A 25,102-nucleotide genomic window follows, 5' to 3' on the forward strand; every position below is an offset into this window, starting at 1 on the left:
TGTCTTTTCTATTGTATAAAATAGTGTAACTGCAAATGGCATCGATATTAGTTGTATAACTAATGAACAAATATGCTTTTTACAAAATGGCGAGCACTCAAGCTCACTTTGACATTTGGTAATTTATGGTAAAAAGAAACGTTTGCACACAAAATTGAAAATGGCCTTTGTATTTGCAGCCCGAAACCTGTCAAATTTTCAAAATATGAAGTGACTTACATTAATTCTTTAGTTGATTGTGTAACTATATTTCGATTAAAAACTATTCATATATATTCGCTAATAATTAATAGTTATAAAACTATTTATCTGATTTCTATTTGTTACGCCGGTGGAGGTTATGAAATAAAAATATTTTATACAACCTATTGGTTATAATGTTGTAAGATATAACTACTCCATCAAGTATTTACTGCTACAGAAATTGTTATATTCATAATGTCGAGAATACTCCATAACCGTCTCAGGTAAAAAATATTCACCTCAATACAAATCTTGCAAACCTTTACTTCATAAATCTTTACACACCTTTAGCAAAAATTGCCCATATGACCCATTCAGTTCATAAGCTATCGAATAACTTATTTGTTCATGGAAGTAATCTAATTTCATACCAGTACAGACATGAAATCTGAGGCTATATTGGTATTTAAATACTGTAAACATGCTTAATGCTTAAACATGACTTAACTGTCACTGAAATCTTATTCTTTATGATTCAAAACAAAATATTAACTGATGTAAGAATGTGGAAGCACCAAATAGAAATATGTGGTCTTTGCCTAACCCTATGCCTGTAACTAAAAATTATTTATTCGTTTATTAACAACTAAACTTGATGTTTGGTTCTTTACAGATCATCCCTCAAGAAATCAACAGCTTGGTCATGTTTTGATAAACGGGCTGTGGCCTTTTCAATATGGACTGGAAAAAGCATGCTATTGTATAAACCTATTGATCCAATCAATATTCCGAGAAGGAAGTATGGTATGCTGATTGCCAGAGCCGTGCGAGGAGTGCTGAAGATTAGATACCTTGTATTGGGAGGTGCAGTAGGTGGAGGAATGACGTTAAATAAGGTAAAATATATTTTTAACAATTAGTGATAATTGTTCAATTTTTAATTAATTAATGTTCAAATTAAAGTTCCAATGTTGAAAACACATGGCAAGAAGCGAGCCAAGATTTGTAGATTACAAGTCAAGTGCTTAATCAACCCGACCAATGCTCTATATTTTATTTGTATGAAATATAAATTTTGAGTGTTACATCTTACAGAAATATTCAGAATGGAAAGATGGTCTTCCCGATATGGGCTGGTTAAATGACCTTCTTCCTGATAACGATCAATGGAACAGATTTACAACAACACTACTTGATGCTAAGGATCGAATTAGTGATCAGTTACAAATAGGTAAGGTGTAACATTGACTCATAAATTTGTTATGTTTAGTTAAATAGTATTGGTTTGTAAACTTGAAATATATGTCGTGTATTTCTTTTTGTAGTTAAACATGTAGTTAATTACAGTATTTGCAAATAATTTGTTTAATTAAGACTGGACAATTTTTAAATATAGTTTGGTGTTCTATTAATTTTATCTTTTCCTTTATGTTATTTCTTTCTTATTTCTAATTTTAATAAGTGGGCAAACTGGAATGTTCACCAGGTATCAAGAATATGATGTCAATGTTTCTCATAATGTTGACATATGTCTGAAGTTTGGTAGAATTATAAGCTGTTGCTAGTGGTCACTTTCTAATCTATGTATTTCTTTAAAAATTTGTTAATTTGTTGTTCATTGTTTAAAATTATGTTACGTTGGAATGTAAAGTGTTCATTTATCAAAAAAAAGCATACCTAGAAATTTTTGGATTGCAATCAATAGATGATTAGCGTGTGTAAGCACGGTGTAAGGGTGTGTGCGCGCTAGGTCGCGAGCTGACGCTGACGCTGGCCGCAGATCCGAGGCTGCGTGAGGCGGGCGTGGAGCGCGCGGCCGAGCTGCGGGCCTGGCTGGCGCAGCGCTACGAGGACGCCGTCGCCGCAGCCGCTGCCAACAACACTGGTCAGTACAAAGTGTGACGTAGCCCCAGGCACATTGAGTACAGAAATCTCACTTACAGTATATGTCTGAATGTGTTCATGAATGTTGATGGAAAGTTGTGGAGACATAATGACTTGTACTTTGCTTTGTATCTTTAAATTTATTTCTCTCTTCTTCCAATTCTGTTGCACATTTGGGTTTATTTTTAGATTTATTTTATTTGGTTTTCATTATTTTTCATATTGCTATTTAAATGTACAATAGTATTAATTTTTTCTGTAGCTTGTGTGTGTTGGTTTTTACTGATGTTATTTATATGTTACTCTAATGTTTTAAATTTCTTTACTAGTTTAGATAAATCGACAATAGTTAAATTACTAATAAATTCTGTGAAATATTTCATGTTACTTTATTCTTAAATCTGTACTTTATTGAGTAAGAAAAAAAACAATTTTTTGATTGCATTTTCTGTATTTGAATCCACATGTAATATTTACATATCTAATCTTATCTAATACAATATATAAATCGAAGAAATATCAATGTTGTTATAGAACCAGCTCCACAGAAGATACAGAACAACTTGCAGAGCAGACCTGCGCCGACCTCGACTCCCGTAAGAGGCTCTGCTGAGGATGCTGCAGCTTATGGTAATTACTTTGCACTTACCATTGCTTTAGATGCTACATTTCAAGATACATGGACAATATATATGAAAAACTGTCAGAAACTGTCTTTATTAACTTCTACGTAATAGAATGAAAAACAATGATTCTGTTTGCGATATCTGTGAGTTTATATGCGTTAATCTCAGAAATACCTTACTCAGAGGTGATGTCAACTTATGCGTATTGGTTATTTCGGACCTTGGTACTGTATGACCACGTGAATAGAGTTTCGGGGGTGTGGTGTATCACCTCTTTCGTAATTAAGTCACTGGCCGGTAAGCCAGTGATATTACAATCAATAATGTGTCAACATAATGTCATTAATAAAATAATGTAAATATAGACAACAATGCATTTAATTTCTTTATGAATATTTAATAGGGGGACATGTATATATTTCCCATGTGTTTGTACAGAGAAGCGAGTGCACGCGCTACAGGAGGAGGTGCTGGCGCTGCAGGCGCGGTACCAGCGCGAGCTGCAGCGCCTGGAGCAGGAGAACAGGGAGCTGCGCCAGCAGAACATGCTGCTGCGTCAGGGCCGGCAGCCCCCACCCAGGAAACTGAAGGTAAGAAGTTGAAGAAGCTTCAGAAATCTCAACTCTGACCTGTATATCCCGTCTTATCACACTATGTACAGGAGAGAAGTTATTTTTTGAGTTTTTCAGGTCAGAATGACCACTTTTTAAGTTTGTGTTAATATCTGAAGCAGTGAAGTAATCAGTAGGTGGTTGTTGCAGCGGTCGCTGATAGACATGTACTCTGCGGTACTGGACGAGCTGTCAGGCTGGGAGTCAGGAGAGGCAGGTCGTCTGCCGCGTGTGGTGGTGGTGGGAGACCAGTCCGCCGGCAAGACCTCAGTGCTGGAGATGATCGCTCAGGCCAGGATATTCCCCAGGGGAGCGGGCGAGATGTGCACCAGGTATAAACATATAAAGCATTACGATAGTAAATAGAAAATGACAAATTAAGAAACTGTGTTTTATTTTAGGGCTCCAGTGAAAGTGACCCTGTCAGAGGGTCCGTACCACGTGGCGCAGTTCCGCGACTCCTCCAGGGAGTTTGACCTCAACAAGGAATCAGATCTGGCAGATCTACGCAAGTATGTCTCATTTCAGATTTGTACATATTATTTTATTGTATAACATTTATATTACAAAACTAGCGCCCTCTTTCGTTTGACAATGCAAGTTTTGTGTACAATGTATGGTGTATGGTGTACTGTGTACATTGTGTACTGTGTACATTGTGTACTGTGTAGGGAGGTGGAGCTGCGCATGCGCAACAGTGTGCGGGGAGGGCGCACAGTGTCCACTGAGGTGATCGCGATGTCGGTGCGCGGGCCCGGCCTGCCCCGCATGGTGCTGGTGGACCTGCCCGGTGTCATCTCTGTCAGTACTACATCACATTACAAAACTATCACATCATTTACTACCTGACTAGGACAAGAAGATCTAACTAGGGGGCGTCTGAATTGCCTTTTATCTAGTGATATTTTTATATCCTGGTGAAAAAGATCATGTTATCACCTTTTATTATGTCATTTAATATATAAAAATTTACTAAGGAACAGAAAATGACATAGTTGATATTTATAGGAGGGCGCCACTAAGCCGTACTTCCAATATATTTATGAAGGTCTATCTTACTAATATTATAAATGCGAATGTTAAGACGGATGCATGTTTGAAGGTTACTATCTTTTTTTTTAATTCCGCTCGGGCGGAATCGCGGGCAACAACTAGTTTAGAAATAAACTGGAATGTGAACAATGTCAGTAGTCGTGTGAGAGCGAGACAAAGTTATGTGAATAAAAGAGAGTGATATACCTCTACTGACGTCATCACCGGACAGTTGCAAATGTCTAAATAAAAGTCAACTTTATCTAGTTCAGTGATTGTCAAACTTATTTCTTTCACCGCCCCCTTTGAAAATCAATTATATTTCAGAGCCCCCTAATTTTTATTCAGCCCTAAAACTTAAAAACCACAATTACATTACTTTAATTTATTTCAATGCCCCCCATTTTTTGGAGCCCTTAACTCCCCCCTCTAGGTTTCAAACGCCCCCCAAGAGGGCGTTATCGCCCACTTTGAGAAACACTGATCTAGTTAAATAAATAAGAAGTATGTATGTATGTATGTAACAGACGCAGACAGTAGACATGGCGGCGGACACGAGAGACGCCATCAAACAGATGACGAGGACGTACATGGATAATCCAAACGCTATTATACTCTGCATACAGGTTATATACTCTCTTAATTATTATATATATATACATATAAACAGTTTGTAGTAACGTATGTCTATTTAATAATTTAAGAATTCATTAAAAAAGACATATACTGACCTACTTTTTTACATATATGTTTCAAAAGGTGGCAAACGAGCTTCCTGTATTCGCCGAAATAGCGACCGTTTTCAATAAACATCCGCAAATGCAGATGCGTTGTCTACATTTAATCAATAGAGAAGGGGACGAAAAGAGAGAGGATATTATCCCTCTTCCGCCATATCCACTTCCCCTTCTCATCCTTTCCTAATAAGAAAAGAGTGGGAAAGGAAAGAGGACTAAAATTACTTCCATTTAAAGTCTGTCTTCTGTTTAGTTGTATTTCTAAAGACGAAGTCCATTCCTGAACCCAACAAATATTGTTGTTGTTGAGATCTACAACTGTTAAATGCTTTTTTTGAATCCTTCTAACAAAATTAGAAAATATACGAACTTATTTAGTATAAATTTCAGGACGGGTCAGTGGACGCTGAGCGCAGTAATGTGACTGACCTGGTCTCCTCCTGCGACCCTCAGGGCAAGAGGACCATATTTGTACTCACCAAGGTCGACCTGGCTGAGGAGAACCTCGCAAATCCTAATAGAGTGAGTTCAATTAACACAAAGTTAACCCATTTTTCTTCTAAGTAATTTGTCGCATGACTTTAACCGCTACTCTTATTTATTCAATCCACAACAGCTCCAGTGGAAATCTTACTTATATTATAAATGCGAGTGTTTAGATGGATGGATGTTTGAAGGTATCTCCGGAACGGCTCAACGGATCTTGATTAAATTTGATACACATATAAAACATACTCTGGAAGAACACACAGACGGAGTCGCGGGTAACAGCTATCATATACAAGTAGCCATCGTGCAGATAATTGCAGATAAAAATGTATTCTATATGCGTTAGATTCGTCGCATCCTGGAAGGCAAGTTGTTCCCGATGAAAGCCCTAGGTTACTACGCGGTGGTGACGGGTCGTAGCCGCAAAGACGACTCCATACAGAGCATACGCGAGTACGAGGAAAGATTCTTCCGTTCATCGAAACTGTTCAAGTAAGTTTATTCCAGAATCGTACCTCTTCATATTCTCTGTTTACCTCTCTACGTAAGAGTCGTGAGTATTTATCTGTGTGTACAGAGACGGACTGGTGACACCATCCCAGGTGACAACACGCAACCTGTCGCTGGCTGTGGCGGAGTGCTTCTGGCGCATGGTGAGAGCTACAGTTGAGCAGCAGGCGGACGCTTTCAAAGCTATGCGCTTCAACCTCGAGACTGAGTGGAAGAATACCTTCCCCAGGTGAGAGATTGTTGTATATCATAACATTCTAAGTAAGAATACGAAACGAATATCAAACGTCAAATCAAAACGTACTTGATTCTTAACGTACTCGGTGCCCAGTGGGCTTGGACACAAATCTTTTTAATTCGAAACATAATTGAATTAAAACATTAAGTTTCAAAAGTTTATTTCAACTCCAGACGTTTTTAATTCCAAATGTACTTGGCTCCAAAACGTGTTTAATTCCAGATGTACTTGTCTACAAATGTACTTGCCTCCAAACGTTTTTAATTACAAATGTACTTGACTCAAACCGGTTTTAATTCCAAATGTACTTGACTCCAAAAGTTTTTAATTCCAAATTTACTTGACTCCAAACGTTTTTAATTTCAAATGTACTTGCCTCCAAACGTTTTTAATTACAAACGTACTTGCCTCCAAACGTTTTTAGTTCCAAATGTACTTGCCTTCAAACGTTTTAAATTCCAAACATACTTGGTTCGACGCCGACGTACAGACAGCGCGAGCTGGACCGCGACGAGCTGTTCGAGCGGGCGCGCGCGGAGCTGCTGGACCAGTCGGCGGAGGTGTCGGCTGTGGCGGCTGCGGCCTGGGAGCGCCGGCTGCAGGACGCGCTCTGGACCGCCGCCAAGGACCGCGTCTTCTCCGGCATCTACCTGCCCGCCGCTGCGCAGGCGCATGATGACGTCGGTATGTAATCAATGCAATCTTTGAAAGCAACGGAGTACAAAACTTATTGACTAATTAATATTGTTAGTTAAAAAAACAAGGAATAATCTGATTAAATAATGATTTCAGCGGTAGGAGAAAAGGGACTCTATCTCAATTCAGTTTTTTTCGTCATTTTTATAAAAAGACAAAGACGAATTTAATATACCTTATCACCAATAGATTGTATTTACCTGAATTCTAATATCCTGTTAGATTCCTTGCATTTTAAATAGTAACCCTACGTTCCTATGTCCGTCCTGTTCCCTGTTCCCTGTCCAGCGCTTCCTGTGATGCAAGTGAGGTACAAACACAAGGTGGCCGGTGACGTCACGCTCGCTGAAGTCGACCCATACGATTTCGACTTTAGTAAGATAATTAAATTATAAAAGTACTCAGACACTTTAGTACATAATTTACAAAAAATATTTTAGAAAATTTTTCATATTTTAAATCTTTGAATATGTTTAGTAATAAGTATCGCACGCAGAGTCATTAATTGTCGATAAACTTACACTAAAGGTTTTTCTTAAACGTATTTGAGCGCATCAGTAAGTACTTGGATTGTGTAATGCAATAATAAATTATAATTGATGACGTCATCAATCAGAAATGTATTAAGCGCCATCTATCAGACAAATAAAACACTAATAAAAATGAGCGCCATCTATCGTTCAGGCAAGTTCAACACATACATAAACAAGCGCCATCTATGTCGTAGACAAGTTCAACACAGTGGTGGACATAAAGTTGCGGGAGTGGGCGGAGCGCGAGTTGCCCACTCAGTCGGTGTTGGCGGGGCGCGAGGCTCTGCGCGAGGAGTTCGCTGCGCTGATGGCGCGTGCGCAGGACTCGGACCCCGTGTACGAGCCTGTCAAGAGGGAGGCTGTGGAGGAGGCCCTCAGGCGGCACACCTGGGAGGAGCGCGCACAGGATGTGAGTCACAACATATGCCTGTTACACAAATAAACTGGAATACTGTCTATATCTACACGTATAAAAAAATAGGTGTGTCTGTATGTTATATAGAAATTAAAAATTGATATTTCGTATACGTGTTATTTTATCTATAACGAAAAATTAATTTTTAAAATGTTTGTTTGTCGCCATATTGCGGTGAAATATGGAACTAATTTCTTTACGTACATTAGAAAATGATCAAATAAAGAAGCTAATTGAAGCGGCCTTAGATCAGGATTTTTATATTCTTGGTTAGACTATGCTTTTTTAAATTCCGCGCTGACAAAGTAGTACTGTGTCAGGTGCTGCGCGTGCTGCAGCTGAACGCGCTGCAGGACCGCTGCGTGGCCTCGCGCGCTGATTGGGACTCCGCCGTCACCCTCATGGAGACTGCATTGAAGGAGAAGCTTACTGCTGTACATGAAGAATTGAAGTCACTTACAGGTTTCATAATTTTACTTATTACCAACACCAATTTTCAACACGTGATGGTGTCATAGAGAAATATGTTACTAATATCCACTTTACAATGATTTATTGGTTTAAAATAGTTTTGTTAAATTTAATTTTTTGAATATATTAATTTGAAAATAGCGCCATCTATTGATAAAAAAGTACAACCAATAAATGATTAAGAATCAAAGATAGAGTATGATAATTTGAGAACATTTTGATTAAATTAAACTCACAACGCAATCACATATTGACGAAGAAATTTTATAAAAACGCCATCTCGTGGTGATAAAAGTGAACAGAGACAATATTGTAACAGCGCCATCTATCGGTAGAAGTACCATAAACTGGTATAATCTCCAGGACCAGGTTTCCGTGAGAAGTGGCTGTACTGGCAGTCGCCGTCTGAGGAGCAGCAGCGGCGCGGGGAGGTGCGAGCTGAGCTGGAGAGACTTGGCTCGAGCAGGCCCAGCCTCGCTCATGATGAGGTGGTCGCTGTGAGGGACAACCTGCGCAGGCGCGGAGTTGAAGTTGACAATGATTATATCAGGGAGACTTGGAAACCTGTTTATTTAAAGTTAGTTATTAATTATATTAGCTGAGTAAAAGAAGATTTAAATGATGGTTTCATATATTGGTAAACGTTTGAAATTTTTATAATTTTTTTTTTTATTGAATAAGTTTGCTTGATCATGGTCCCACCTGATGTTAAATATATATTTTTTAATTATCAATGCATTCATGATTAGTAGTAATAATAGAGAAATAATTATATATTCTAATGATAGAGGGCGCTGTACTTAATAAGTACTTATATTTTTTTGTATAAATTCATGTCTAGATGTATGGATAAATGTTTATTTGAATGTATCTCCAGAACAACTCAACGGATCTTGATGAAATTTGTCATAGATGTAGAATATAGTCTACTTATTACGTTTTTTTTTTTCATTCTGCTCGGAAGGAGTCGCGGTCTACAACTAGTATATATATAGTAATATATTTCAGACATTTCCTGGAGCGAGCGCAGACGCGGGCACGAGATTGTAAGAAGAGCTTCTACTTGTACAGTCAGCAGAATGGTACAGAGGTCTGTATTAATTCAATAAAAACCTGTTATAACGACATAGACTGAGATTTCAGATTCTGGAGAAATCTGGAGATGATTTTCAAGTTGGATCTTCAGTTATGTTATATATCTTAATATATATAAATCTCGTGTCACAATGTTTGTCCTCAATGGACTCCTAAACCACTTAACCGATTATAATAAAATTCGCACACCATGTGCAGTTCGATCCAACTTGAGAGATAGAATAGTTTAAATCTCAAATTATAGTCGCAATTTTAATTTATTGCCAATTATTTGTCTGTTATTATTTGACAGTCACAATTATCTGTTAACTCCAAATGATTCTAACAGATGTCTATACCTTTCGACTGGGTTGAATAAGTAATCAATAGATGGCGCTGCTATGGTAAATCTACGAACGTGTCATATAACCTTATTAACTGCGCGCGGACGGAGAGCGTCGGTGGCTCAGGGGTTAAGCACTTGACTTGCAATCTGCAGGTCCTGGGTTCGAACCCCGCCATGTACCAATGTGTTTTTCGAATTTAGATTTTCATATGTACATTTATCCGACGTTCTTACGGTGAAGGAAAACATCGTGATGCTGCACATATCTGAGAAGAAATTCAATGATATGTGTGAAGTCAACCAACCCGCACTTGGCCAGCGTGGTTGACTATGGCCTAGTCACCCCTAACCTGGGGTAGGCTCCGAGCCCCTCGGTGGGGAAGTATAGTGAGCTGATGATGATGATGATGATGGACGGAGTCGCGGGCGACAGCTAGTAAGAGTGTATTTTGTTCGAGCAGAAGGAGTGCTGCGAGGTGGTGATGTTCTGGCGTGTGTCAGCAACTTTGAAGACAACAGCAAATGCGCTGCGTCAGCAGATCGGCAACCGTGAGGCTGCGCGTCTTGACAGAGACCTCAGAGAAGTACTGGACGAGGTAAGGATTGGAAGAAAGATAACCAGCTTTTATATTAAAGCTATTCTATCTGATTTTCTACTAGTTTCAAATGGATGTATGGATATTTGTTAGAAAGTATCACCAAAATTACTTGGATCTAGATGAAATTTTATATCTTAGTTGAACACATGAGATACTTTCTATTTTTTTTTAATTTTGTATAGACGAAGTCGCGGACAAAAGCTAATAAAGTTTACGTTCAAAAATTACGTAAAAACATTAACAACGCCATCTGTTGACGTAGTTTTGCGAATTTTTTATTTAATTAATTTCAAACTATGTTTGTTTTTAATAATTTTTGAATTAATATACAAAGGGACATTAATTTTTAAATGTGTAAATTAAAATTTTGTATTTATAAGAACTCTCACTTCCAACAGTTAGCTCCACATTTGCACAAAGATTCACACATTTCTTAGGGCCATATATATATAATAATATAGTAAGTAAATGCGACATTAAACAAGACTCACTTTACAAAGCTAAATTAAAATTGAAGTCGTGGTTATGGAAACTATCATATGCGGAAACTGAGAAAATCATTAAAATAGTACATTAAATAAGAACAATTAAGTGATTATTTATGGATTGAGTCGTAATGAGTATATTTTGTTTTCTTTTGTAGTTTATATAACTCCTAACTATTCTAATATTGTTTAATGCCCATGTGTTGCCATCTAACGATGTTTCTTGTTAAATCACTGAGCTGGGTCCTCGCGATACAGGCAGCGTCTAGTGCGAGGATCCTGGATAATTCACTGTATTTTTGGATGTCAATAAATTATTTTTTTCATTTTCATTTTCATTTCAAAATTTTGTATTACAAGATGGCGGGAGATCCAGAACTGAAGAAGAAACTGTTGTCAGGAAGACGAGTTGAATTGGCAGAAGAACTGAGTAAGTCTACTTTATATAATATGTTTTTTTTATTTCCACATTTAAAATAAACTATTTGTGTATGGATTGTGTGAAAGTGGATGCATAAGAAGGGGGTAAATTCAGATATGACTGCTGATAGAAATGTATGGAGAAATACATATTGTGCTGACCATCCATAGAGATAAGGGCAGGTTGATGATGATGATGATGAAGTGAAGTAAACTATTTACAAGAGCAGTATTTTGTTAGTAATATTAGTTATTTACTTATATTTATATAAGTTACTTACCTATACCTTATCCATATTTTTTCAACTCTTCCTACTTTATCTGTTATGTCAAACTACTTATTTTGTCTGCCTACATTTCTTCTTCTAAATGGTACTTTCTATCGTGTTATTTGTATGGTCCATGACATACAAAGTCTACGTAATATGCGTATATTATATATATATGCGTCTCCTCCTTCGTAGATTGAGGGTAGGCAACGCATTCGCAATTGTGAATGTCTATGGGTAGCGATCGCTTCGCCATTTCGGCGAATTCATGTGGCCGCTTGCTCGTTTGCCACCGTGTAATAAAAAAAAATATTGCTAAAAAATCACAAAATATATTCAGAATTAAAAAAATATATTGTTACGTTTTTTTTGTTGAATATTTTTGTACATTTTGTTAACATAACAATATTTTTTCCCATCAATAAAGTAAGAAATAAGTAAATAATAATTTTTTTAATTACTTTAATGTATTTTTATAGATTAATATTAATTTTTTAGATATATTTAACTTTTTTTTTGTAATATATTTTCCAGAGAGAGTGAGACAGGTGCAAGAGAAGTTGGAAGAATTCATAGAGGCTCTGAACAAGGAGAAGTAGTCACTTGTATATATATATATATATATGTAGCTGTATGTTGTATCTGTGACCTGCGCCTGTGTGTGCGCAACACATCACATACATACACACACACACACACACACACATACACACACATACATACACACGCTGGTATTTTCATGAAAGATTACATATTTCTATTTACATTATACCAATGAAATATATATAGCTATTTTGTTTCTCTTTAGTCTAGTATTAAGATTTTTTTTTGTTTACAAAACCGTATATTTCTGTCAGTATGTATTACACTCGTATTTTTTTTTGTATGATTTAAAATTATTTCTTTATATTTTCTTCATTAAATGAAATATGTATTATACAATAGTTAGTTACTGATTTAAAAATGTTTTAAAATATCATGAATTTATTTTAGTTTTACACCGTCGAGAAAGTTAATTACCTACCCATTTCCCTATTGATGAATTGTCATTTATTATTCGCCATAGACATGTATATCTGACCCGGTGAGCATAAACTAAACTTATGACAGCACACTAGCGCCCCCATGTTAATATAAAAAAATAGCACAAGATCTTCTTTGTACTGTAGTTGTGTCATTTTCTATGTTTAAGTAGGTTTTATATAAATAGAAGGTACTAACAGCTATAGCAGTTACTTTCTCAAGTTTAGCTATTCTTGTTTCACTGAACATACTAAATTATGTCTTTTATGATGACATTTTGCTGTTAAATATTACATTCTAGATGGGAAGGAAATTTATTTCCTTAACTGTAAACTTATAATTACTAAATCCAATAACTGTTTACACTAAAACAAGCTTAAGTAAAATTACCTGAATATTTATGTATTAGTTAATGTACATAAGTATTTTTTTTTAATATAAAACATTGTATTTGTTTTAGTAAAATATATTAAAATGTGTGTGTTTGTGTGAATATAAAATGTCGTGTTAAAATGATCAGATTAATTGATATGATAGTTTATTTTGTTGTTTAACTTAATGGTTTGATCTAAGTTATATTTATATGAAAAAAATAAAACATTTTTTACAAATATCTATTTAGTTATTATTATATTCACCTCTGAATTTAACTTAAAGAACCTTACAGACATTTTACTAATGTAAATAAATTATGGAAAAATGTTCATATTAATCACTAGTTGTCGCTCGCGACTCCGTTCGGAAGGAATAAAAAAAAAAGTAATAACTACATCTCTGCCTCAAGATCCGTTGAGCCGTTCCGGAGATAACTTCAAACATCTAAACATTCACATCTATTTATATAAAAGAAAGTCGTGTTAGTTACACTATTTATAACTCAAGAACGGCTGAATCGATTTGATTGAAAATTGGTGGGCAGGTAGCTTAGAACCAGGAAACGGACATAGGATAATTTTTACCCCGTTTTCTATTTTTTATTCCGCGCGGACGGAGTCGCGGGTAAAAGCTAGTTAAAATATTAGTTAATTTACCGAAAAGTGGTAGATCCCGCAACAACAATATTTGTTGGGTGCACGAATTGTCTTCGCTCAGTGAAATACCACGACCTTACAGAAGACAGGCCTCAAGTAGAAGTCATTACAAGTACAGTCTGATGAGTGTGGTGCTGGAGGACTAATTTTACTCCTGATGCTGATAAAAGTCAGCTACTAATTTAATTTAAATTGCAATTAATTAAATCGGAATAAGAATGAATGTATGAAAGTGGTTTCTATAAAAAAACCACAAAGTGGTTGTATGGAAGTTTCATCCACCATGACCCAAATATTAAATTAATAAACAAACCTAGTACTTAGAAAGCTAATGAATTAGTAACGTCGTATGAAATATATCTTTCAGGAAGTAAGAAAAACCTTTGAGAAAACAAAAACATATATTTACGGACATAAATGTTTTTCTTTCTTTCTTATACAAATTATGCACAAGTATAACAAATCGTCTCTGTGCTACCAGATAACAAAAAACTATGTAAAAAGAATTTAACTTCCTCATTTTGTGAACTTTTCAATATATTTACAAGCTCCATTCTTTCTGGGGTAGGGTTGTACCCTCCCTCCTCCTTATCCAGCAGGTACTCGGCCACCAGCAGAGCCTCGAGCTCGCCCGTCTCCAGCAGACCTCCGATAAATGCGCTCACAAATTTATTCCTGCTCTCGTTGAACGGTAAATGATCTGTTAAGAATGTCATCAAATTCTTTTGATAGAGTATCGTAATGGAATCGAAATATCTAGACACCAATTCTTTTAGTTCTTTCCCAACATAATTGCCGAAGTGTTTGCCCACAACTGTCGCTCCTTCTGTTCCTTTCGACTGCCCATTGTCGAATTTCGCCGGATACTGTTTGATACAATACTGAATAGATTTGTAATACAACATTGTCGCGTGCAGCATTACAAATGTTTTGAAATAACCTTCCATCGGCAAAATTGTCCGCAGATCTGCGACGATCCTCTCAAACACGGGCAAACACGATAGCCCCGGATCAAAGAACGCCCCGTTATATTTTAATGAGTTAACAAATTCGTCCAAATATCGGCCCGCGCCTTCGGTGTTTCGCCGCAACAGAGCAGCGAAGCGGTCCCGGAACGGCACCCACACCTCGTCCATTCTGGCGCCTTGCTCCTCGCCATCACCGAGCAGCAGGTACTTGCTCACGATGCGGACTTTCATACAGTTACATTTCATATGGTAATAAGCATCGTCCGATAAGGTTTCCACATTAAACTCCTCGAGGAAGTCTTCAATCACCTTTTTAACGACATCACTGTTCACTTCGGAAAGCATATTCTCAAGTCTGCACAGGACGGGCATCGCCTTCTTTTGTGATACTTTCTGTAGGGCGTCAAACACGGCGACCCAGTACTCGGCCTGTATGTCCGCAGGCACAAATTCGGCGTCCTGCAGCGCGCGGCGCAGGAAGCGGCGCGGCTCCCGCGCCAGGTCCAGTGACCTCAGCGCCGGCAACACCGCACGCCATACATCCGTCTTCAAGTCGTCACTTTCGTTTCTTTTTAAGTACAAGAGTGCGGAACGCAGAGCGGTTCCGGGTCGCTCGCCGACAACTATCTTGTAAACTTCTGCAGCTCGGCCGCGACGCTCTGCCAACAGCAAGGCAACTCTTAACGTGCGCCGCCACTCTAGCGACCGCGCTATATATTTGTCGATGTCGACAGCTTTGCAGGACAACAATCTGTGCACGACCAGCTTGGCGCCGAGCGCCCGCCACGAGGTTGCGTCCAAGTCGACGACGCCGCTAAGGTGGAAATTAGCCTGCAGTGCCGAAGCCAGCCGCCTCTTAATGCTTCCCTTTGGTTCTTTCATATATTCGCTAATGATGGGACGGAGATCGGCCCGCAGCATTGCCAGGTGTCGCGCAAGCCCCACGTGCGGCTCGCCCTCCATTACTCTCGAGACCGCTGCGATATACGTCGCCGCCAGTCCATCGTCCTCTCCGAAGTACAGAGCCAGTTTCTTGAGAAAACCGTCGTAATTACACGAGCGCTTTTTCAGCTTGTCCTCAAATTCTTTAGTTGATTTGAGAAGCGACGCGTCATGGCGCAGAACGTTCATGTACGATTCATTCGTTTGAAACAAAGCGAAATTTTCGCGAAACAGTTCGCGGCGGGCGACGCGCATTTCGTACATTCGCCGAAGCAGGCCCTCAGCGGCGGAGGGATGGCGGCGTACGACCTCCGTCAAGGCTAGCACAGCATCTGGACAATCCGTCAGCTTTTTATTTAGTGACGATAGGAGATCGAGCAGAAGTTTGAACCTATTGAGAGCTGAATCTGAGCCTGCCTGCATCGCAGCTTGCAGCAGAAGCGAGGGCAAACGTTCCCCGACGGTACTTTTTTCTGCCGCGCTTAGCTTGTACTCAATCAGGGAGGAGAAATTATCTAGGAAGGCCTCGCGTAGCGTCGAAGCGCAATCCTCACCCGAAAGTAAGGCGCGCAGCACCGCCGCATGCATTCCTTCTTTACAAATCAAGGGAGAAGCACCTTCGAGTCCAAGGTCGCGCCCAAAGTCGAGCAGCAAACTCCAGGCGTCTGCAGGGAGGCGCCAGGCGCGCGCGCGCACCACCAAACTGCGGACGACGGCTGCGCGTAAATTGCTAGACTCATTGTGGTGCCGATCGACCAAGAAGCGAATTAGTTTCTCCACATGCTTCATATTGTCTCCACATTTGCTGACCAGCACAAGCATCATGAACTCTCGGTTTTGAACGGAGCTCTCCGCTGCCAGCTTTTTCCGAAGCTCGAACATCGTTCGCTCGAAATTGAAGAATCGATATCTGTCGAACAGCTGGTCGAGCGGTGTCCGCATCCGGTGTGTCTCCATCTTGTAACAACAATCCGAGATCATGTCGCACGATTCGTACCGACCGCGTTTTCTCTTTTTGAGGTAACGGGTGAAATTTGTCCTTTCAAAGGACCTGTAATCTTCGGGATCATGTTCCTCATCGTCAAAGACGGTGTCCGTGTCCGCGAGCTCCGGCCGCGAGAACATGACGTATGGACAGTTAACTACTTTTTCACCGATATCTTTATCCACGAAAACTTTCTTTTTGAAGGTTGCTCTCTCGTCAACTTTCAATCTTTTTATAAAAGGTTCCACAAATTTGTAAGAGAAGTAGTTATTGAGGTACTCGGCACGCGCTAGCCTTAAGACTATATCTTTATTTTCGTCCGTGCGGAGATGTTTGGCCAAAGTGGTTTTGTCGAGCAGCCAGGCCGCGTAAAGCTCCGGCTTATCTAGGACTCTTTGCTTGTGTCGCTTCATGATGCATTCCGTGATGGTCGGCGACAGCGCGCCCAAACTCTCGTAATTGTAATACTTTTCCAAGATTTGGAAATAAGAATCCGGTTCCGAGTGCAAGATGTATTTAGTACATTCAAAATAGTCCTTCTCGTTTTGTAAAAAAGCTGTGTACGCCTGCGTGTACTTGCTGAGGTTGTCATAGTATAGTTTAATTGCTCGAGGACAATATTCACAAATAACCTTGAGCTGTTTAGGAGTGACGCGGTCTATAATGTTGAAGAGTTCGTCTTCGATGAAGTCCGGAGCGCAGTGCTTGAGGAATTTGATTTTGATATCGTATCGGCGGCTGTAGTGCTGGTAGAACTGGCGGCATCTCTGCGCATCTCTTAGGTGGATGTACAGCCACTGCTTCATCTTGTTAACGGCAGGCGTTATCATGTGCGGGTAAACCTCGCCTTCTAAATGTTCAGGATTTATGACATCTTGATATTCCGATTCCAGAAGCCAAGTACAACACTTTAGAGCTCTACTAACAAACAACATGTCCTCATGTTGAAGAGTTTTTAAAATGTAATCAACGTTGCGATGTTTGGACGCGAGCTCGATTTTAAAGAGTGTGTCAAGGCGTGATACGTCGGGCGAGTCGAGGACTGTCGCCAGACATTTGCCCTGCTGGTGAGCGGCGAGGACCAGAGAATTGAAATGACGATGCCTTTCGCCAAGATTGTTTCCCTCGAGTTTTATCGGTATTGTTGAAGACATCTGAAATGAAAATAAAACTTCGAAAAAACAAAACTAAAATAACAGGTTTTTTTCTAACGTTATTACTATATCTATATTTAGAACAGAATTACTTAATTGATATATATAAGGATATAGTAGTTAATAGTTATGTTACCGGCCGATTACAAACTTCGTCAAATTACAATATAACATTTACTACTCCTTCCTTAGCCAGTTTCTGATATACCTACTGTCTAGCAAGTTATTTATGAGGTCTACATTTAAAAAAAAAACACGTATGTATGTGCACACGTTTTATATTTATTTGTTGCACCCGGCTCTGGCGCCGCTACAAATTTACTCGAAGAAAATCATAAAATTATTTTTAGATAATGATTGCATCTAATGATACTTTTTTGTTACAAAAGCAAGTTCTCAATCAAACTTTTTTTAATGTACTTTTTACAAGGAAAGCTTTCGCTGCCAAAATAATTTATACTTTTGCCATTTCACACGTCCAACACAGCGCGTAATGCGTGTTTACAATGATCATTTCGATTATATAGGTTTTTGTAACTTCATTATGATCAAACATTTATGAGGCAAAAATATGTCAACGTTTAATTTTGTAGTATAATTAAATAACAAACCTGTGCTTTGTTATGTTTTGCTTGTGACAACCAACACTACAACTACAAACACTACCCAAAACACTAGGACCGAGACCGAGTATTATTCTTTATTTGAGCCAAAACACCAAAAAACAAGACTCTGTGATTGGAGTTATGATTCATTTGCCCACAGATAAAGTCTATCTGCAGTGTAACTTAACTGTATAATAGATACCACATAAGTAATTTTAAATGAAGACTAACTTTTGCAACTAGAGATTACTTTATGAAGATTTTAAGAAAATCGTGACCGAGATCAGTTAGTATAATACCCATTCTATGGACCAATGGATGGATAATACCAAGTCAATTAAATTCAAAGTGAACATTGATTATTGGGGTTAGAACCTGTGTGGTTCAACCATAGTGTTTAACTGATAACGCGAAATTAACTTTGTTTCGCATATCATCCGAAAGAAAAGAAAGTAAAAAGGAAAAGTTCCTTAACTTGCCCTTGCCTGGCTGTCACCTGTCACTGTCGCTCATTATTGTGTTCCTCTCTTGTCATTTTACTCAATCTTAGCAAACTTTATTTTTTTATTGACCACAACAAAAACGATCGCGATTATTATAATGCATAGTTTTTAATAATTACTTAACCATGCATTCTTACGACCGTATTGCAAAGTCGGTACTGAGATTTGTTAGTGGGGAGTGCGAACATATTTGTAGGTTATGTTTTGCAACAACAGAAAAGGACGAAGTTTCCATAGAAAATTGTGTGAGAGTTCAGAGATCTTATTATGATGAGACAGTTACTTATGTTACAATGTTCCGTGATCTTGGTGTGAGTAGATTTACTTTGTAAATACTTTTATAAATAGATCCACATATTAAGTGATATTGATATGAATTCTAATACTAAGTTTATTTTTGTAGTAGTTAAGTCGTATCAGTTTATATTAGTTCTGAGACTGTCCGTCGAATTATTTGATATGTATTTGTTATTAAATATATTATTTCTGTTGCATTACAGGTTTCAACAGAACCACTTTTGCCACAAGTTTTATGTCCATCCTGTGCTGAAAACACCATAAATTGTTATTTGTTCCAAAAACTTGTCATATTTTCAAACAATGGATGGCATGAAGTACTAGATCAATTTAATGAAAGTCTCATACATTCAGAAGGAATTGGAAACAACGGTCAAAGTATTTATCTTGTGATAAACAAGAGTGAGAACATAATGTTTACAAGTAGAAAGAGGTTTGCATCAAAAAACAAAAAGATGGTGTTGCTCAAAATAAAGGAAATTGTGAAAAGCAGACAAAAATATGAAAAGGTTAAAGATGCAGTCATTAATTCCATATGTGAAGAGTGTGGTGAGAGGTTCAGCTCCCATTTTCTCCTTGTTAGACATATGAGACTCCACACAAAATATAAATACCCATGTAAAAAGTGTCCAAAGGTATTTTCATCACAGATTCAATTGGAAGAACATGCTGAAAGGATTCATTATCCAAAAAAGATACAATGTACGAAATGCACAAAAATGTTCAGCACGGAGAAAATGCTGAAAATCCATGACAGTACATACCATGTCCCAGCCGTTTGTAAACAGTGTTATGTTCAATATCCATCAAAAAAAGCTTTAAGAGCTCACATGGACAAGCACAAACTGAACAGATGTTCACACTGTAACAAACACTTTCTTAACAAACACACTTACAAATTCCACCTTAATGCATGTGGCAATGGCAAAGAAAAACAGCCAAGTTTCTTTTGTGATATTTGCAATAAAGGTTACGTACGGAAGAATGGTTTACGGACACATTTAAAAACTGATCATGGTTTTGGCAAAGTTCTCAATTGTAATTGGTGCAATAAAAAATTTGATGCTGTGAGCAGACTAAAGAATCACATAGTTAAGCATACGAGAGAAAGAAATTTTAGTTGTGAGCAATGTGGTGGTAAATTTGTCACACATGCTGCATTAATCTACCACATTCGGCTGCACACGGGCGAGCGGCCATTCCCATGTGATATGTGCGATGAGAGCTTTTTATCTGCTTCAAGAAGGATGGAACACAAGAGACGAAAACACATTGGGCCAACGGAGGAGTGCCCTGTTTGCCATGTTAAATTCATTACTAGCCATCAACTTCGCAAACATGTGCAAAGGCATTCCAATCCACACAGTAAGCTGTATGTCGCTGATACCAAGCAACAGTATTCAGTACTCTCAAATAAGTAAATAAAGTAGTAGTAAAGAATGCAAGAAAATTACATCTTTTATTCATAGTGCTATTACCTTAAATATTTGTACTTATGAAGCAAAGGGTGACATTATGAGAAAGATTCTTCAATAAACAAGATAAAACAAAATGTACCTATAGACATTTATTTCTTATACATAATTTACAAAATAAAATATATCTATCATAACTCTGCATCATCCATTGTTTATAAATCACATATTTGTTTCGTATTTCATAAATAACTGTATTCATTTATCATCAGCTTACTATACATTCCCACTGAATGGCTCGGAGACTACCCTGAGTTAGGGGTGACTATGCGGTGGTCAACCACGCTGGCCCAGTGCAGTTTGGTTGACTTCACGCATATCTTTGAATTTTTTCTCATATATGTGTAAGTTGCAACACAATTGCCACAATTGCCTTCAGAAAGAATGTTGGATAAATCTACATATGTTAATTGAAAATCACATTGGTATATGGCGGGATTCGAATCCAGGACCTGAAGATTGCAAGTCAAGCGCTTAACCTCTAAGCCACCAACACTTCATTACTGTGATTTTACTTTAAAAGTTCTCATGTTCTGTTCACCGGGCATGTTTGGGGGAATCATGTTCCTACCATAGTAAAGTTTGCTAGTTGGATCATGATGTCTGCTTATATGTTGCTTTAAGAAATGTGGAGTAACAAACTTTCTCGGACAAATATCGCACATCAAAGTAGGTCCTATATGCTTAAACTTTATGTGCTCCGCTCGTGCAGAGGCATTGACAAACCTTTCGTTGCAAATCTTACAGCTGTAAGGTTTCTCCCCAGTGTGTCTCCGTGTATGATACAATAAAGCTTCCTTAGAGACAAATCTGCCTCCACATAAATCACATACATAATTTTTTTCACCTGTATGTTTAATCATATGAATTTTTAAATAGCTAGGAGCAGTAAACTGTTTGCCACATTCATGGCAGATATGAGGCTTGGCATTGCCATGGACAAACCTATTGTGTACTCTCAAGCCGCCCGGAGTGCCATATGCTTTGGAACATTTCTCACATGTGTAGTCTTTTCTGTTATTCCTTGTCGGGTGAGGGTCTATAAGACCTTTGACACAAAGTTTGACATGTTTTGTGTAAAAATCTCTAGTTGTATATTTTTTACTACATTTTGGACATGAAAATTTTTGATTATGTTTTTGTACATGTATCCTTAATTTATCTGTGCCATGGCAGATCTTCCCACACTCTTGGCATACCACAATGCTATGGACTTTTCCTTGATGCTCATTAAATTCACTCTCAGATGACAAGCACTGGGAGCAATCAGGACATTGGTACCTGTGCACTGTACTCTCATGTAGTGAGAGCTGAGTGTCACTAAGAAAGGTGTCATAACATTTGTCACAAGTGAAAATATCATGTACAGCTAGGTTATGAGCTTTAAATTCCAGGCAACTCCCAAATATTTCATTACAGTTGTTACAATCAAAATATTCATTTTCTATATACTTTTTTTTCCTCCGCTTTTCTTCTTTTTTCATCCAAAGTAATTGTGAATTATTTTCTTCAACAACTATGTACAGAGTTTGATTTTCCTTCTTTGAATCTATTTCCACATTCAATGCATTGGAGAGATTGGTGAATACTTTGTTTATCAAGTTAGTCGACTTTTCGCATAGTTTCATAAATCTTGCGGTTTCAAGAACTTTGTCGACACAAGAAGTGCACACCGCATCGATCCCTGGAACTTCATCACAAACCTAAAATAACAACAATGGGATTGTTAAATCAAGAAAGTTTGGCTTGACATTAAAATATATTTTTATGACCATTACTTACATTTTTACCAAGTAATTTTATAAGAACTTTATTCAGTGGCTGAAATGTATCGTTTTCAGGATCCAGTGATACTTTATCGGTGAAACGTACGTATTGGTCTCCAATAACACACAGACATAACCTGCAATGACTAAAACGGTTCTCTGCTACGACATTAGACACTAGAGTATTTATACAAATATCGTCTCTCATTTTCGGAAGTTTGATGTTTATATTAAACTGATTAAAATAGAACTCAAAATAACCGCGGGTTTTGGCACTTTTTCGTTCAAGAATTCAATCTTTTCTATATTAGCATTGACAGAACAAAATGGCGTGGAGCTTGATGATTTCATAAAAAATTAATACATTCTAAGTTTTAAGAAATCGAAAATAAAATACATATAACTCCTGCACAATATATTTTCTCGTAATTTAATTCCAAATTTCAACTTAAATCGACTTTTTAAACGTTGAAAATTAAGCTAAACGTCAACATGAAAATGAAGTACAACGCATAGACAATTGCAGCTTTTTTGTTTCCTACAAATCATTTACCTCGAATATAAATTAATGAAACTTGTAAATGTACGGTAAAAATGTTAATTTATTAGAAACGTATCTAATGCTTTTGCAATATTTTTATGATTTAGTATTTTTATTAAAATTACATAAAGCAACATAGGAGTTTAGTGTTACCATTTACCTAACCTGTACCTATCTCTTTTTCTCTCACTGTCACTCTACAAAGAGCAAAATGGCCGAAACTCGTTGGACAGCGACAGACGTCCCGTGAAATATGCGTAATGTTGAGCGGTCATCGTTGTAAATAAACATTAAAGTGGCAGTGTCGTAATCATAGCAGTGATCAGTGGCAGTGCATGGTCTCTTTACATGAGTGTCAATCCCGTGCTATAACTAATACCGTGAAAGATTTGTGTCAGTTTAGTGTTTTGAACCTTGTTTTTAAGAAAAACTTCGCTCTGACTTCAGTTTTGGATTTATGTTTACTTGAACTCGGTGAGTGTAGAGCTAAATAATCATCCCTACGTTTGTGCCACTGCTTTTTGCAATTTTTTGAATTAGTATGATGCTTGTAAATACTTTGATTTGCCAAAGTTTTGACAGTTACAATCGTCGCGCTAGTTTTAGCTGTTTTTACGGTCGAACGCGAACGAGTCGGTTTCTATGGTATGTCGAGTTGTGTCACTCCCAATCCACGATGGAAAGTGTGCCGCGTAATGTTTTGGTGGCAGCCTATTGCGAAATATTTGTTTGTCAGACTGCCCGTCGTTGAGTCCGCCTAGCTTAATTAAGCTTTGACCCTTTTATGAAGTTGAGATTGTGTGTAGATCGTCGCGTAGGCCGAGCCCCTTGTCCGATACTAACATCATTAGTGCGTATTTTAGAATTGATTATAAAACATACTTGTTTTGGTTACACAGACTGTCCAAAATGTAACTACAAAGGAAATAGAGCAGGTTAGAACTGCTTCGAAAGAAGTTTATGGACAATAAGAGGTCAATTACTATTAATTAATTTATTTAATATTTAGTAAATAGCAGTGAAGTTGTGTAGAGACAAACTTACTCATTACTAAATCATGTCATATTTTCACCTACCTCAATAAAGGGATGTGTGGGTAAGAAAGCTTTATTAATACATTCAAAAATGTTGTAATTTTTAAATTGAATACATGCTACTATGTATGAATCATTCTTTATTTAAATGAAATAATTGTGCATTGTTTTGAAGTTGACAATAAGTAAAATTTAAAATATTTCTATTTTTTTTTTAATAAAACATAATACAAATTTAGAATTTAGATTCCATGATGACTTCTTAATAATTACACCACTGAATTAATTTTGACGAAAGAGATGTCAATTTAGTCATATTCTTTGAGATGTTCTTTCTTTTAAATTAACTAATAGCGTTATTATCATTGCTTAATTGCAATGTAACAAAATTAAGTTCAAGTTAATCAAAAACATGTTGTCCATTAATTATCTGTAAAATAAGTATTTGTAACATTTTATTTATGTTTCATCTATAAATATTATATTTGTACAACTAAATACATTTAAATATTTATTTAATAATTATTTTTAACAAAATAAATCCCATGGCATTAATACCAAGAATAAAGTATATTTTTCTTGACATCATTTTCATCATTTTCAACATCAGATAAATGTAGATATATAAATAGAAGAAAAATTTGTTATATTCATATTTAATATGTAATTTAATTTTTGAACATTACTGAATGCAAAGTTGTTAATTAAAACAATTTTACTATCACAATCATGAAACGACGGTAGATATAAATGAAATTATAACATCTATGTAGACAATTTCTATATAGAAAGACTAGCTGTCGCCCGCGACTCCGTCCGCGTCCGGTTATGAAAAATAGATGTTGGCCGATTCTCAGACCTACTGAATATGCTCACAAAATTTCATGAGAATTGGTCAAGCCGTTTCGGAGGAGTTCAAGTTCGAACCCCGTGACACGAGAATTTTATATATAAGATAACGAGCACTATTTTAAAGGCCAGTGAAGGGCAAGATTTTATTTTAAAGGTTAATTATAATTTTTTCTTAAACAGATTCTAGTAAAATAGGGTTAAAGTTTGTTATTTTCAAACATTGTGTCCAAAAACCATTTGTTTATAATATTATCATCAAGATCTAAGGAAGTGAAACTGCATTGTAGCCAATTTTATGTAGCAATGTT

At 37.2% G+C, this 25,102-nt stretch overlaps 5 protein-coding genes across 6 annotated transcripts in view; 3 read left to right on the forward strand and 2 right to left on the reverse strand.

Annotated features, from left to right (window-relative positions):
- Positions 1–129: 129 nt before the first annotated feature.
- Positions 130–12,379, forward strand: LOC106711036 (dynamin-like 120 kDa protein, mitochondrial). The gene is made up of 21 exons (XM_045684630.1): positions 130–467; positions 857–1,079; positions 1,279–1,414; positions 1,934–2,068; positions 2,602–2,697; positions 3,132–3,283; positions 3,455–3,636; positions 3,706–3,816; positions 3,976–4,105; positions 4,864–4,962; positions 5,464–5,595; positions 5,909–6,054; positions 6,140–6,301; positions 6,801–6,994; positions 7,734–7,948; positions 8,275–8,416; positions 8,789–9,002; positions 9,434–9,515; positions 10,307–10,441; positions 11,290–11,359; positions 12,153–12,379. Exons 1-21 carry the CDS (start codon positions 439–441, stop codon positions 12,215–12,217), a joined length of 2,850 nt encoding a protein of 949 aa, XP_045540586.1. The 5' UTR covers positions 130–438; the 3' UTR covers positions 12,218–12,379.
- A 1,706-nt stretch (positions 12,380–14,085) lies between these two features.
- Positions 14,086–18,430, reverse strand: LOC106711061. Its single transcript, XM_014503278.2, has 2 exons — positions 18,333–18,430; positions 14,086–17,721 (listed from the first exon to the last, which is right to left on the reverse strand). Exon 2 carries the CDS (start codon positions 17,719–17,721, stop codon positions 14,116–14,118), a length of 3,606 nt encoding a protein of 1,201 aa, XP_014358764.2. The 5' UTR covers positions 18,333–18,430; the 3' UTR covers positions 14,086–14,115.
- A 409-nt stretch (positions 18,431–18,839) lies between these two features.
- Positions 18,840–20,574, forward strand: LOC106711062 (zinc finger protein 432). Of its 2 annotated transcripts, none has more exons than XM_014503280.2 (2): positions 18,840–19,074; positions 19,330–20,574. In XM_014503280.2, the coding sequence occupies exons 1-2, from the start codon at positions 18,955–18,957 to the stop codon at positions 20,545–20,547; spliced, it is 1,338 nt and encodes a 445-aa protein (XP_014358766.2). In that variant the 5' UTR covers positions 18,840–18,954; the 3' UTR covers positions 20,548–20,574. The 2 variants fall into 2 exon arrangements, with proteins under 2 accessions (XP_014358766.2, XP_014358765.2); XM_014503279.2 differs by having other exon boundaries at positions 18,841–19,140.
- A 402-nt stretch (positions 20,575–20,976) lies between these two features.
- LOC106711049 (zinc finger protein 664) lies at positions 20,977–22,838 on the reverse strand. The gene is made up of 2 exons (XM_014503268.2): positions 22,384–22,838; positions 20,977–22,304 (listed from the first exon to the last, which is right to left on the reverse strand). The coding sequence occupies exons 1-2, from the start codon at positions 22,573–22,575 to the stop codon at positions 21,102–21,104; spliced, it is 1,395 nt and encodes a 464-aa protein (XP_014358754.2). The 5' UTR covers positions 22,576–22,838; the 3' UTR covers positions 20,977–21,101.
- A 266-nt stretch (positions 22,839–23,104) lies between these two features.
- Positions 23,105–25,102, forward strand: part of LOC106711035 — a 117,180-nt gene continuing 115,182 nt past the window's right edge. Inside the window, exon 1 of the mRNA XM_045684699.1 lies at positions 23,105–23,382. The gene's annotated coding sequence lies outside the window, so the exon portion shown is untranslated. The remainder of the gene's footprint in view (positions 23,383–25,102) is intronic.

The sequence above is a fragment of the Papilio machaon genome, chromosome 27 (genome assembly GCF_912999745.1).
Source record: "Papilio machaon chromosome 27, ilPapMach1.1, whole genome shotgun sequence".
In the NCBI taxonomy this organism is placed as follows: Eukaryota; Metazoa; Arthropoda; class Insecta; order Lepidoptera; family Papilionidae; genus Papilio; species Papilio machaon.

What these genes read in the sequence shown, in the direction of transcription:
- LOC106711036 (XM_045684630.1), top strand. Translation starts at nt 439, where the DNA reads ATGTCGAGAATACTCCATAACCGTCTCAG. An exon ending in CGTTCATCGAAACTGTTCAA is followed by an intron (nt 6,055 to 6,139) that starts GTAAGTTTATTC and finishes CTGTGTGTACAG; the next exon opens with AGACGGACTGGTGACACCAT. An exon ending in GGGAGGAGCGCGCACAGGAT is followed by an intron (nt 7,949 to 8,274) that starts GTGAGTCACAAC and finishes GTACTGTGTCAG; the next exon opens with GTGCTGCGCGTGCTGCAGCT.
- LOC106711062 (XM_014503279.2), top strand. Translation starts at nt 18,955, where the DNA reads ATGCATTCTTACGACCGTATTGCAAAGTCGGTACTGAGATTTGTTAGT. An exon ending in CAATGTTCCGTGATCTTGGT is followed by an intron (nt 19,141 to 19,329) that starts GTGAGTAGATTT and finishes GTTGCATTACAG; the next exon opens with GTTTCAACAGAACCACTTTT.
- LOC106711061 (XM_014503278.2), bottom strand. Translation starts at nt 17,721, where the DNA reads ATGTCTTCAACAATACCGATAAAACTCGAGGGAAACAATCTTGGCGAA.
- LOC106711049 (XM_014503268.2), bottom strand. Translation starts at nt 22,575, where the DNA reads ATGAGAGACGATATTTGTATAAATACTCTAGTGTCTAATGTCGTAGCA. An exon ending in TAAAATTACTTGGTAAAAAT is followed by an intron (nt 22,305 to 22,383) that starts GTAAGTAATGGT and finishes TTGTTATTTTAG; the next exon opens with GTTTGTGATGAAGTTCCAGG.